Source organism: Streptopelia decaocto, assembly GCF_964273445.1.
Source record: "Streptopelia decaocto genome assembly, chromosome: 4".
In the NCBI taxonomy this organism is placed as follows: Eukaryota; Metazoa; Chordata; class Aves; order Columbiformes; family Columbidae; genus Streptopelia; species Streptopelia decaocto.
Window position 1 is genome coordinate 61,744,053 of NC_138658.1, and position 13,397 is coordinate 61,757,449.

General features: G+C 39.3%; 1 protein-coding gene across 9 annotated transcripts in view; it reads left to right on the forward strand.

Annotated features, from left to right (window-relative positions):
* The first annotated feature begins 617 nt into the window (after positions 1-617).
* The window catches only part of LDB2 (LIM domain binding 2), a 249,774-nt gene continuing 236,994 nt past the window's right edge, over positions 618-13,397 (forward strand). For all 9 annotated transcript variants that reach the window (XM_082050731.1, XM_082050724.1, XM_082050727.1 and 6 more), the window contains exon 1: positions 618-957. In XM_082050731.1, the coding sequence (XP_081906857.1) occupies positions 826-957 (132 nt within the window). In that variant the 5' untranslated portion in view covers positions 618-825. The remainder of the gene's footprint in view (positions 958-13,397) is intronic.

The following is a 13,397-nucleotide window of genomic DNA, read 5'->3' on the forward strand; positions in this document are numbered from 1 at the left end:
CACCCGGCTCTTTGTGTTTTTACATTTCTGCTATTAGCATTTCACTGCTCTCCATTGTGTGAAGTGCGGTGGATGGAGGTTATTTCTTTGTGCAGGCTCCCCGGCCATCCCCCTCCGGTGCAGCAGCAAGGCCGCCCTCCCTCCCGTCCCCAAAAACTATTGCTGTGAGGCGCAAACCCCCAAAAAGGCACCGGCGGGGTGGCGAGTGGTGCCGAAGCGCGGGTAGCCCAGCACAGCGGCTGGAGCGGGCAGAGCCGCTGAGGGAACCGTCTGGGAGCGGGAGAAGCGGCAGCCGGTGCCAGCGGCGGGGCTCGCCCGGCCTGTGTTTATGTATTTTGTAGTAATCACATTTCTGACATTACCCGAGCATGCGGCTCGCAGAGGGTGATTGGCTCAGGCAGCTTTTAAACCACCTATATGCTAACGAGCCCGGCTGCCAGGTTCCTGAGGGGTCCTGGCTGGAAAAATTAAACCCAAACCTCAGCCCTCTGTCAGGCGGGGAGGAAAAAAAAATAATTATATTTTTGAACTAGTGTAGAGCGTGGACAGGAAATGACCCCTCCAGAAACTGCTGCTTTAAAAAGGAGCGGCGGTGCCTGAAGCTCTCCAGTCCCTCTCTCTCTCCGGAGCCGGAGCGCTCCCGCTCCCCCCGCCCCCCCGGCTCCCGCTATAGAGGCTCCCACAGCAGTTCCAGCCAGTGCGTGCAGCCTGGATGTGTGTGCGAGTGCGCGCTGCTACTTTGTACTGTGAAGAACACACAGCCCATGTGCTCTGTATGGATGTTGATGATACTCTGTGTAGCTTGAATCTCTGCAAGCAGGCAAGATGTCCAGCACACCACATGACCCCTTCTATTCTTCTCCTTTTGGCCCATTTTATAGGAGACACACACCATACATGGTGCAACCAGAGTACCGAATATATGAAATGAACAAGAGGCTGCAGTCGCGGACGGAGGTAAGTCCCTCAGCCTTGTTTTCCTGTGCATGGACCGTGGTAGGTTTCAGCCCGAATTCCAGCTGAAGCGTCCCACTAGACAGTATAGCATATGCAGGCATGAACCCTAATTAATTTCCTACTTTAATTGGGTAATCCCTCATTATGTTTCCACGCAGAGCAACTCTTGGAGGGGATACCAGCTTAGGCTGAAATCTTGAAATTACAGTACAGCACTTCAGGATTGATTATAATGCTGGTCTCAGGAAATTTCCTTGCCTGAGTGTGTTGTTTGCTCAGGATCTGTCCTGCTGGCATTTGCAGCTGTAATATTGCAAGGTATCGCTTTAGCTTTTGCACAAAACTAATTCAGAAATGTTGCAGGTTTAGAAGGAGAGATGAACCTTTCTCTGGTTTTGTTTTGTAAAGTCGGTAAAATTAAAAATGAATGATAACAGAAAACAGGAGCAGAGTTTTAAAAACTTATTCCTAGGCTGCACTTAAAGAACACATGTTCAGGACAGCCGACAAGAGAAATTCATGTTTACATTTAGAATGCAGTTGCTTTTAGTGAGAGAGATGATGGGTTCACGACTTTATCATATAGCTGTCAAAAGTACCCAATAATGTAAACTACATTCACTGTTGGTTATGCTTTGTATAATCCGTTAGTGGTTTATACACTCTGGCTTCTACAAGCAGATCAGCCACTACACAGAATATGCTGAATGGGAAGGGAAATACTTCTGTCACTTAAAGAAAAAAATAGTGGAGGCTGCATCTTGTTATTTATGTGGCTAAATAAAGCACACTTTAGTCTGTTGAAGTGAAAAGTGTGTGGTCTGAGTCAGGCTGCATTTCTGCCCATGTGTCTGTGTTTGTGCAGCAAACATTCTTGGTGCTGCAATTTTTCCTAGTAGTTTACTACTGGTGCCCTGAAAATACTTTTTGAAAGTATTAATCTTTTATAGTGAATGGCTTTATATAGAGGCAAATGTCTGCCGAAATCATGCCATGAAGCATGGTAAAGGATCTCAGATTGATCTGTTTGTTGTATTGTAATTCTTTAAGAGAGCATGAGGTTGTAATAAAATTAAACATACATGCCTGAATTGTCAGCTAAGCCATGGAGAATCTGTGACGTTTAATGTATATGATACAGCTAACGAGATGTGACCTGCTTTCTGATTGGGTAACTGCTACGGGGTAACTGCTTTTCTAACACTGTTGTCACTGCTGGTCTTAAAACATTGCTGTGGAGTTATTGGTAAATACACTTTGTGCTGGCTGAAAACTCCAGGCAGCTCATTGCTACTAAAATCATGGCAACTGTTTCTCAGTTTTGCCCCAAGTTGTTGGTTGCAGAGGGTCACTGCCGTTTAGATAGAATAAGGGGACTTGTTTGTTACTGTTTGTCAGTGTCTTGCAACTCTGTTCCTTACATTCCCATCCATATCAATTTAATGATTTCTATGATTTCTAGACTTTTTCAAGTGAAAAGAAGGAATATGTATCATTAAGTGATTCCTTCAGGGTTTTATATACAAGCTGCTCTGAAAAGCTGTCAATGGTAGTTTAGGCTTTTTACATGCAATTTTAGTGGTATGTCTAATAATTGACCAGTTTCTGATTTCAGCTTCTTTACAAATGTTACACTAGAAAAGTTTTTGAGAGAGTTGTGAAACAACTTCCCCCTCCTGCATTGCTGAGGTGTGCTGAGTGAGACTTCAGCGCGTTTAATTGCAGTTTTTGCTGTGCACATTCACATGGATTGTTGTGGGCAAAAAGCAATAACCTACTCTGCCTTGCTGGTACTGCTATAGTTTTCAGCAGCGTTTTACTTTGACAGACAGTGCTTAGTTAATGAAGGCCTTATGCTCCAGCATTTCTTTTATTTGCTCAGAGTAAAAATACTCTTGCTTGGTGATTGTTCAGTGTTTACATTCTGGTTCTGTTTTGGTTTTGGTTTTTGTTTTTTTGTTTGTTTTTTTTTTTTTTTTTAATTTCTGAGCTCTGTGCTGTGAGCATTGTTGTTTGTTGAAATGCATTTTCTTGCCAGCTTCAGCTCATCTCATTCATCCTCCAATTAAAACACCTTCCTTAATTAAAAAAAAAACCCAACAGTTTCCTGGGACACTGACAGTGACTATGTGTAGACAGCCTGTAAAGAATCATGTTGGCTTCTGGGGCAGGTTGGGAGTGGAAGTTTCACATTAATTTTACGCACTTCCAAGCATGTTTGGTATTGGTAGCTGAAGGCTTCTGGAGCATGTATAACTAGTTCTGAATTTTTTGAATCCAGACCAATGGAGCCCTGTATGTCATGGGAGGAATGTTCTTGTGCTGTGGGTGAGACAGGCTTACTGCGTGAACGTCTCTCTTCAGGCAGGCTTTGGAATAATGTAGGCGCTGGTCTCTGAAGGAGGCTGCTTGTACTCTGTGAGCCCCAGGGGGTAGGTGAGCACAAGTAAAGCAGCTTAAGGGGAAAGGAATTACAAAGAAACTCTCCAAAAGACTGGGGGCAGCAAGCTGGCAGATTCCACTTGGACCCAACTTCTGTAGCGAGCCAGTGGCAAGTGAGGATGTGTTAAAAAAAAATTGGAACCTACAGCTCTTATCCTAAATATACCCTTAGAAAGTCTCTGGGATTTTCCTGTTTTCCTACAAAAGAAACACAATATTAATAATCTTTTACGGTCAGGCAGAGCAAAACATATATAAGTTAATTAAGTTTTACAGCGGATGGGTGGAGAGCCTATGAAAGGAGTACCGGTATGTCATGTCAATCCGTTTTCTCCCCTCCATTTGAAAAGCCCACCTTTATAGCGAATTCCTGTAGCTGCTCTCTGGAGCTTGCACGTAGGTGAAAATGATTCAAAAAAAGCAATGGGCTGGTAGAGACACCATTAGGGAATCCACCTGTAAATGCCTTTTCTACTCCTGCTCCCCCAGCAGCAGAGTTTATAGTACATTGAGGGAAGCAGGAGTGTCCTCAAAGTGACTTTGTGTGTGGGGACCGTCCATGAGACATCTGCTGCTTCCACTCTCATTTGTGTCAGTGTTGGGTGGAAGGGAAGAGTAGTTGGTGTGAAGGATGTACTCAGTCTATTAAGCAGACAAGGTACTGACTGGTGAATAAAGGTCATTCAGATGCTGCATGGCCACCTTTGTTCTTGTTTTCTTTAGGAAGAAATGGTAGTCATGAAAGTAAGGAATTAGCAGCTCTAGCCTGTGCTAGATGTGCAAACTTTTGCTTTCCAAACTTCTTGCAACTTTATGGGCTCCTCAGGCAGAACCTACCACTGCCTTTTTAAATTCAGGGTCAGTCTTAGGCGAAGAATTCCAATCACACCCAGGCAGGGGGTGGTTTTATGATGTAAGTACTGGCAAAAGTCCACCACCTAGCTAATTCTTATGTGATCTAAAGTAAATTAGGGAGTCTGAGTTACTAAGTAGTATACAGGAGCCCCTTACCTTCCTTAAAAGTTGTTCAAAGAAATATAATCTGGTAATACTTTTTGTGAAATGGAAATTAATACGTGCTTTCTTAATAATACTTTGGGAGCATCTAGTGCCATTTTATAATGCATCAACAATCCTGATTTCAGGAAGTACAATTAATAATTAAAGGTTTAATAATCTCTGGCAGATATAAAGAAAAATCTTATTTACTTCTATCATAGTTGATTAACTTTTTGGATAACCAAAGTGCAGCTGTTTCCTTGCTCTGTGTGTGGTTTTGAAGATTTCATTACCATTCACTCAAACTCAGTTTGTCTTATTTTTATGTCTGTGTTAGTTGAACATTTCAAGAAAGCAACCCTGTTGAGGCATAATCAGCAGTTTTTAAAGTTCTAGGTAGCAATATACAACATAGGTAAATTAGCTTAAATATTTTCTCTGGTTTTCATAAAACTATGTTTTTTTAAAAAAAGCCTTGTTTCCTCTTTGATGTTGTAAATCCTTTTCTGTTCTATTTTTTAATCATTCGAAATTGCTCACACTTAAACAAAAGGTGATTATATCTTGTATATAATTATTTTTCAGTAGCATTACAGTGCACTGTGGGTAGATCACTTAAAGTTGCTGACAGTTTAAAGTTTGAGGCATTGCTTTATTACCAATAATCAAAGAAATGTATCAAGCCTTTCACTTGTTTATTTAGTCCGCTATATTTTTAGAACTTTTGTGTATCACAATACACTAAATTCACCTGTAACTCTCTCACACTACAAGAGATTATGCTTTACGTCATCATTATATGCAAAACACAGCTTTCCTTCTGGCTAAGAGAGTAGTGTTTTAAGGGTGACTAGAGAACTTGATTAGTAGCATATTTGTTTTAAAGGCAGTCAGCTTAATCAAGTCATATTAAATGCCTATTAAACTGTATAGTGAATTTAACAAAAGTAGAGATTTTATGATGGAAGAAAATGTAAAGAAAATTCAAAGGAAAATAAAGGAAGATGTTATGGTTATTTAAAAGCTCCCAAATGAACTGGAAGCTTACACAGACATTCATACTCAACCAAATATTTAAAGCACAGCAAATCAAAGCAAAACAAAATTTCTTCAGTTTAATGGAAGACTCTTATTTTACTTCCTCGCATTACTATCTGATGAAATAATATTTTCTTTTTCTTCCTGATGCATTTTAAATAGATTAGTCATAAAAATCTATGTTGTGACATCACATTTGTTCACATAGCAACTTAGTATCGCAAACAGATCTCTCATATTGTGTACATAAGTATGAGTTTGTCCAATGAGTTTGTTTTTTTGAGGGGAAAACACATAAACTTCTGTCTCAAAGTGTTTTTGAGGAAATATTCTTTCACCCACAAGTATACTAATACTTAGCAATTCTAGGAACATGAGTAAAGTGTATGTATAAACCACGCTTTGCTGTTACTAAAAGGTCAGTTTTAAAAGAAAACTCTAACTCCTTTAGGCAGACACAAACTTCAGAATGGTTTCAAGGCTCTTTTTACTGATTGTCTTTTATTTCATATAGTTCTTTTCATCCCTTTAAAAAATGTCAGTTGCAGCTGTTTTCAATTAAAATTGTTACAAACTAACAATTCTTATGAGGCTGAAGGAGGAAAAAAAAGACTCTACTTCCTTTCCATGGTGATCCTTAGCTTACAATAAGGGATGTCTCGCTGCCTTTTTTTTTTTTTCCCCCTGAAGTTATAACAGATAATACAAACTGCACGAATAAGGAACAGGGAGTATTTGGGGGCAGGGGCTGGTGCGGGCGAGAATCAGCATGAAAGTATAAAAATGGATCTCCCCTGCAAATCATTTTGATGCTTACTAGATTACTTTCTATAAAGAAACATTTTCAACCATTCCTTTCTCTTTTTTGATCTTTACCCTTTAAACTCTAAATCCATGTAAAAAAACTTAAACTCAGTTTTTCCCTGATGTAAACAAGATTTGCTATGCAGATCCAGTCTCAAAAATAGAAGCCACTGGATGGTGTGAAGGAACAAAACAGAGATCATAACAAGGGCTCAGTCCTGTGCTCTTATTTAAGCTGGAGCTTTGCCTGCAGTAGGATTGCAAGATCAGATTAAAAAAAAAAAAAGAAAAAACATTTGGTTTTGGTATATACACTTTCTTTGTTTACAGAAAAAGTGTATGGGTAGATTGCTAAACTCATTGCAATATTTTTAGCTGGACTCCTCACTTCAAATGGTATTTTTCTGTATCTTTTTGCCAAAAGTTGCATATCTGCTGTAAACAGGCATTCCAGCCATGCCGATACTTTGTTCGGTTGCTTCCTTCCCAACAAGAACTTTCTTTCCTGCACTGTACTGTGTAAAAAGGCCAGTGGACATCCTCAGTTTTGCTGGGTGCTTTTTTCCAGAAGTTGTTTCTGGGCTACTTGAAGCCTCAGAGGGTGATCCTGGCAGGAAGAAGATTGCCCCACAGTGACTGGTGATTAGTCTCTGAAAAAGACTGTTGTAGAGCAGGGCCTGGTGGCCAGGTCTCAGTGGTCTTATTTATTAGGCTAAAAAGTAGTGAAAGAAACCTCCCCTGGCTATAATCTTCTCACTAGGCTTGTGTTTTTTCCTCAGTACATTCTCTCTGTGTTTGGTCACTGTTGGAATTTCAGAGAGAAAGCCCTTTATGGTCAGAATACTCTTTCTATTTCTGTTACCTTGTGGTGGACAGTCATACCTTTCTGAACTAAAGCCTATAAGCTACTGATCTAAGCCAAATAGTACATTTAGTACTCCTGAGGTAATTGGGGATCACCTAGAACTACCTGCAGACAAAAAACCTCAGTATGAGAGCAGTTGATGCTTCTGGAGACAATTGTGGCATTTTTGTGCCTTCTGGGGCTAGTGAAAAATCACTGACCTGCAAAAATGAGACCTTTGCAGAACTAAATGTGACTCAGGACTCGGTGGCTTTCTAAGCTTATGACCTCTTCAGGACTCAAGAGTGTTGGTAGTGTAGAGTCTCTGCAAAGGCCATAAATTTTACAGGAGCAGGCTTTCTTCATGGACTTAGGTTGCCTTGGCACCACCTTGCTGTTTATACACCATTGTCAAGAAGACATAACCATGATGAAGCTCCTGGCCAGGGTGGTGTTCCTGTCTGCATCATACAGACTTGAAGCATAAGACCTGAGCACAACAACCTTCTTCTTTATGAATAACTCTGATAGCTACAGCCAAAATACAAGTATCAAACTAGAACTTCTCCCTAAGGTCTTTGTGTTGTCAATATTCACATCCAGATCCTTGGCCAGGACTGAGCCATAATCTCACAATCGACACAGTGAAGCTGTAATTTTGTGTAGGTTTCTAAATGTACTTAAAATCTACTGCCTGGCTGCCTGCGAACTAAGTAGTCAGGCCTTTGGATCCTTCCAAGTGATTAAAAAATTAGAGCATTGCTGTGATAACTGTCACACGTGATCTGCAATACCTGCTGATATCCATCTTCCTGATTCTAAGCCACAGAGTCAGCTTGCCAAGCCTAGTTAGCTGAGCAGGAACATTAAAGTCTGTCTGCACCATTTGTATGTGTGTTTAAAAAGGGAAGGGGGAAATCCAATCTTTGGGTATAGTTTTGCTATCAGTTTACTCATGTACAGCAAATTCAATATCTGTCCGGATCCCGTCCATTTTACACAACTGCTAACTGCAGACTCTAGAATCTTTCATGGCCCTTGAAGAATTGCACAGGCTAGTTGGATGACCTTATCTATTCCATTCAGAGGACCAATGAAACGTTATGTGTGTATAAAAGTCATAAAATCATAGAATAGCAGGTTGGAAAGTCACCATATTTGGAAACCCCTGATTAAGGCAGACCCAATAATAGACCTAATCATAGATCAACTGTGCTTATTCTTCAAAAACTAAATATCTAGGAAAAACAACAGTCCCTGTTTGAGTATTGTTGTGTGCAGTCTTGCATCACTTGTGCAGCACGTTATTTTTTGCTTTTCTTTTGGACTTTCAAACATTTGTTTGTTTGTTTGTTTTCTAACTGCATGTTTTTAATTGGCTATTTTCTAAAGTAGCAAGTTGAGAAAATTATTATTTCCAGTACATTTCACATTTAAAGTATTTCATGTAACTTATTGTGATTCTTGTTCCAGTTGTGTAGTTTTGCTTCAGCCATTAGCAGAAGATTGTATGAGAGGAAGAGTTACTATCTGTCCTAGAGCAGGTTACAAAGCAGTTTCTGAAATATTAATGACCACATTATACAAAAAGAAATATTCTAAATCTTTAAATACAGTAGTCGCATGGAGAGGGGAGAATACTCAGAAAAGAAGAAAGTAAATAGAGTGAAACTTTTTAGTTTTGTTATTGTTTAGACTGAAGCACTGTCGCCATACTCCATCCCTCAGGAAGGTGGTCAGCAGCACCTGGCCATCTCCTATGGACTAGAGATTCTCATCCTCCAGCTTCAGCTGACATTGGCAAGATAGACATGAAACCTGCTTTGCTGCTAGGTTTGCAACCAGGATAGTAGTTTACAGTTGAACAAAGGGACTATGAAGTGCCATGCACTTAGGATGCTATGGTTTCTTCATGCAGTTTATAAAAGTCTCACAAGTGGGTTATGCAGCAATGGAAGAAGACCTAGAAGTATCTGTTTTACTCCACCCCCCCTATTCTGATAGTAACTTGCCTTTTCAAATCAGTGTCACCATCTTCTGTAATTCTTGTATCCACTTCAAGTACAAAAAAAATATTTCAATGTTACTCCATTTTGCATCACATTAATGTTATTGTGACTAGAAATTAAAAGAACTGCTGTAAAATAATTCCTTTGGAGCAAATGCAGATTCTTCTTGAAGTTGTTCAGGATTTTGTGGGACCCTCCCTCCTTCTGGGGCTTGGCCAGCATTTCTTCACTTTTCTTCTTCACTGTACCAAGATGTTGAAACCAATGACAGGATATAGATTCTATAAGGGCGTTTGCAACCATACCACCAGCTGTAGTGGATGAAGGCAATAGAACAGCTCTATCACTTCTACCTAGACTTAATCACTGGAGTATCAGTTAACCCTTAGGGTAATTAGGTAATAATGTTGTTGATGTGATTTGAAGTGTCATTTTAAGCAATTAGAAGTTCAGATATAATGTGCTGCAATTATGCATTATATAGCGCATCTATCCCTTTTACAGAGCAAAAATTACCATATGTTTTGTGGGAAGCTTGGCATTTTGCACTGACTGGAGTTCTGCTTGTATTTACGAACAGCATGCCTGTAAACTGTGGTAATAACTCTTTGAAGGCCACACCTATGCACATTGCTGATTATGTTAAAAAGCATAGGCCCGTTTTAATGAATGTGTTGGCATGGATAATGGGACATGAAAAGCCAACGCACTGGGTAAAGGTTCATTACCTGAGTGCAGCAAATACTACACGCAAAATTTCCATTACTATTCACTTGAGTTTAACAGTAAATTTGTTTTGGCTATGCTTGTGCCTTTTATGCATTTCTGTGAATCTTTGATCAATGGAGTTTTATTCTTACAAATAATTGCAGAATGCAAATTTCATTTTGTTAAGCATTCTGGAAAGAAGTTGCTTATTTTGTATGGGCTAAGCTGGGAGGCAGCATTTCTTGTTTTGAGTTTCCAAAACCTCCCAGATAGAACCATGATACTTGGAAATTAAATACACCAGAGAAGAATCTCTGGTTGCTTTGCAGTTAGGACTGACTGATGTATGAATGTAAAGCAAATTAATAACAAAGACTGGTGGCAATGGGAAAATTACAGGTCAGTAAATATGATGTATGTGCATTTTTTTTTCATGGAACTGGGCACTGCTTACCATGCAGTTACTTTAGAAAAATGAAATAAGAAAAAATTGGTGAAAAAAAAGCAAAGCTTTGTGGCATTTTAAGGTGTAGATCCATCTGTCCTCATCCAGTCAAGGATACAAAAGAATAGCACAGAATACATGACCAATCGGGGTATATAGTCTTAGCAGACTATTACACGCTTACAGCACGCTGCTTGTTAGAAAGATGAGCAAAAATATATCTTAAATTTGAATAATTAATGCATTCAAATAAATTTTTATTAATTCCTAGCAACGCTGAGTAGAACGAAGTGGAATTCATAAAATTTATTATTTGACGTGAGTTATTAGCTCAGCTCTTTTCAGTACCTCTTAACACTCTGTCAGGGTTAATAATGCAAAGTAAAAAGATTGGTCAAGATGCCAGCTCACGAAGAACATCTGTTCTCTGATGGTCCTGTAAGATTATTTAACACCCACATCAAGAGCATCCTGAAGCAGCCGTGTTGCACCTTGGCTGATTGTTTCATCCAAAGGGCTGCACTTCTAAATACCCAGCATAGACCAGATGTCCTCATACAGAGCGGTGTTAGCACTGGACCGCAACCTGAAGCCACAACCTGCGTGTCTAGAGTGACAAGACTACTACCAGTTGAGCCACTGTGACACCTTGTGGCTTATGAAGCAACACAAGCATCTTTTAGAAAACTAACAGGTAAAATCCGGAGTTTAATGGGTGTTGATAAATGCCCTCTCACACAACTATTACCAGAAATCTCTTTGCTGGGTTACTTTACTATGTTTTTGAGATACAGTCAAATTAAGCAGTAGTGGACTCATTTCTGTTCTACTATGTATTTTACCTATGTTACGTATTTTACTGTGAAGTGTCATAACACGGGGCATCATGTCGCTAAGTCTGACCTGCTGCTGCTATCCAGCGCTGTGGTGTTTGCTCATCATTGAGATCACATAAAGCAACACTGTTTTGGCTGTAGCACAGACTAAATATTTTATTTGTTTGCAATCATTCATTTGGTTGACCAAAATAACACTTGAAGGGAGTGAAGTCTTGTTTGGCTCCAAGTATGTTCAAACAGAAGCAGGGTTAAAGGTAACCAAGATACATTAAGCATTCGGTAATGGACACACAACTCTGTAAAACCCTGAATTTGGGGTTAAATAGATCAGTGTTTCAGTTGTGGATAATTCATTAACTATGATGAAGCTGTATTTTCCTAAGAAATTCTCAATACAGTTAAAATTGGGCCAGTAGTTCATGGAGCTGAGAAGGAACTCTGCACCTGTAAAGGCTCAGCATCTTGCAGTACCTGACACTTGTCTCTTGATTGTCACTTGTTACATTTTCAAACAAGAACATCCGTGTTTTCTTCCATGATGGTCCTGAGCATTTGAGAGGAATTCCCTCTAAACTCATGCATTATGTCCCATAACTGTTTCCTTGACACTGTTGCTTTCAAAAACTGGGCTGAAATGGTTGCCTTTTCTTATCAGATACTGACTTACTGCTGAGTACTCTCACCTACAGTGCAAGGGCTCTGTATCCCTCTGTTTTCCTTTATCTTCAGGTATGTCCATAGTGCTGTCAGTTAATACATAGGCATACATGCCCAAACTTACATTTAACTTGCTGGTGTGGGAAGCAGTAGCAGCATAGAGCTTGGGACATGCAATCTACCTTATTTCATGCATAAATATTTTGATCTTTTGCTGAGCTTTATGCTCTTAAAGTTAGGTGGCTACCGATGCTCATACACAACCCTGTCTTCATAATGTGTACAATTACATTTGGGGCTGAGACCATCTTCTCTGTTCTTGTACTGTGCTAGCACCATGCTAGCTCAGTTGAGTTCTGGTCTCTATCTGCAATCCATTTTTAATACTTTGCTATGTGTCATAACTAACTAAAGGCTAAAAGTAGATAATAGTATTTAAAATACTTTCAAAACCAAATTTAATATGTCATGCTCATTTTGATTTCACAAATCAAAATGTTTTAATTGATATTACATGTATTTATGCACTACAGAGAATTATCTGACTAGAAAATACCATCATACTGTAGGTATTGGAAGATGACTGTTTAATGTTATTAACACATTTCATTACTTCTTAAATAATTCAGCACACCCATGGAAACCTGCTGGTTTTGCCAAGAAAGTACGAATGTATTTTAGGGCAGCATTCTGCTGGTTGATTTGTACATCTGATATTATTATTCAATTTATTATGTTTTTAGTATGTTTCGTCAGTACTTTCACATCAATCAAAGCAGCTCATTCCAAATCCATTTTCTTTTTTAATAGCGCAAAGACCACTTTATCTTAAATTCCACAGGAAAAGTATATTCTTTTCAAGGGGAACTGGTACTATGGAATATGTATCTTATTTCATGAGGATTTGGGGAGGGAATATGGTAAAGTCTTCTAATAAATAAGTTTTTGTAATAAATAAGCAGAGATAAACTAGAGAGGTTGTTCTGGGGAAAAAAGGCAACACTTATTTTTTTTCTTTTATTGTTTGCACTCTACTGATTTAATTAGCCAGTGAGAACAGATCCACTTTGAATATTAAAAAGACAAAATCAACTTCCCCCTCCCCCGTCCCCACATCTGTTGCCTTTTGGAGACTTACAGTATCAAAACTAACCAGTATCTAATGGATTTTGCTTTTTAACAGACATTACCTGTATTTGCTTGCAAATATATGAGGTGGTTATAAATATTTTATTCTGGTTCTGAGGCAAAGGTGCTGTTTAAATTGTCATTTTGAAAGAAACCGGGCTACCTCAAGCAAAACTAAAACATTTTTGGTGTTACACAAATGAAGGTAGTCACAGTCTTGATACGTTTCTGAATGGTGATCTAATGGCAATATTTTAATGATTACCATATTATAGAAACTTAAATCATTCTTGAGACTGCTTGAAGTTGGAAAGGCTGGAGTCCTGTGCGGGGTTATGCATTGGTCAGGAGCAGGAGAGCGTAGATGGATGAAACTACTGAAGTGATCTCTGCTCTATTTCATTGTGCTACTGCCTTCTGCCGTATCAATTAGATGGACTGAATTTCAATAAGGAAGCGAAGCTGTTCACTGCACCTCTGCTGGGTTAGGTCCACCCCTGCACAGGAGCTAGAGCCTTCTTCCTAAT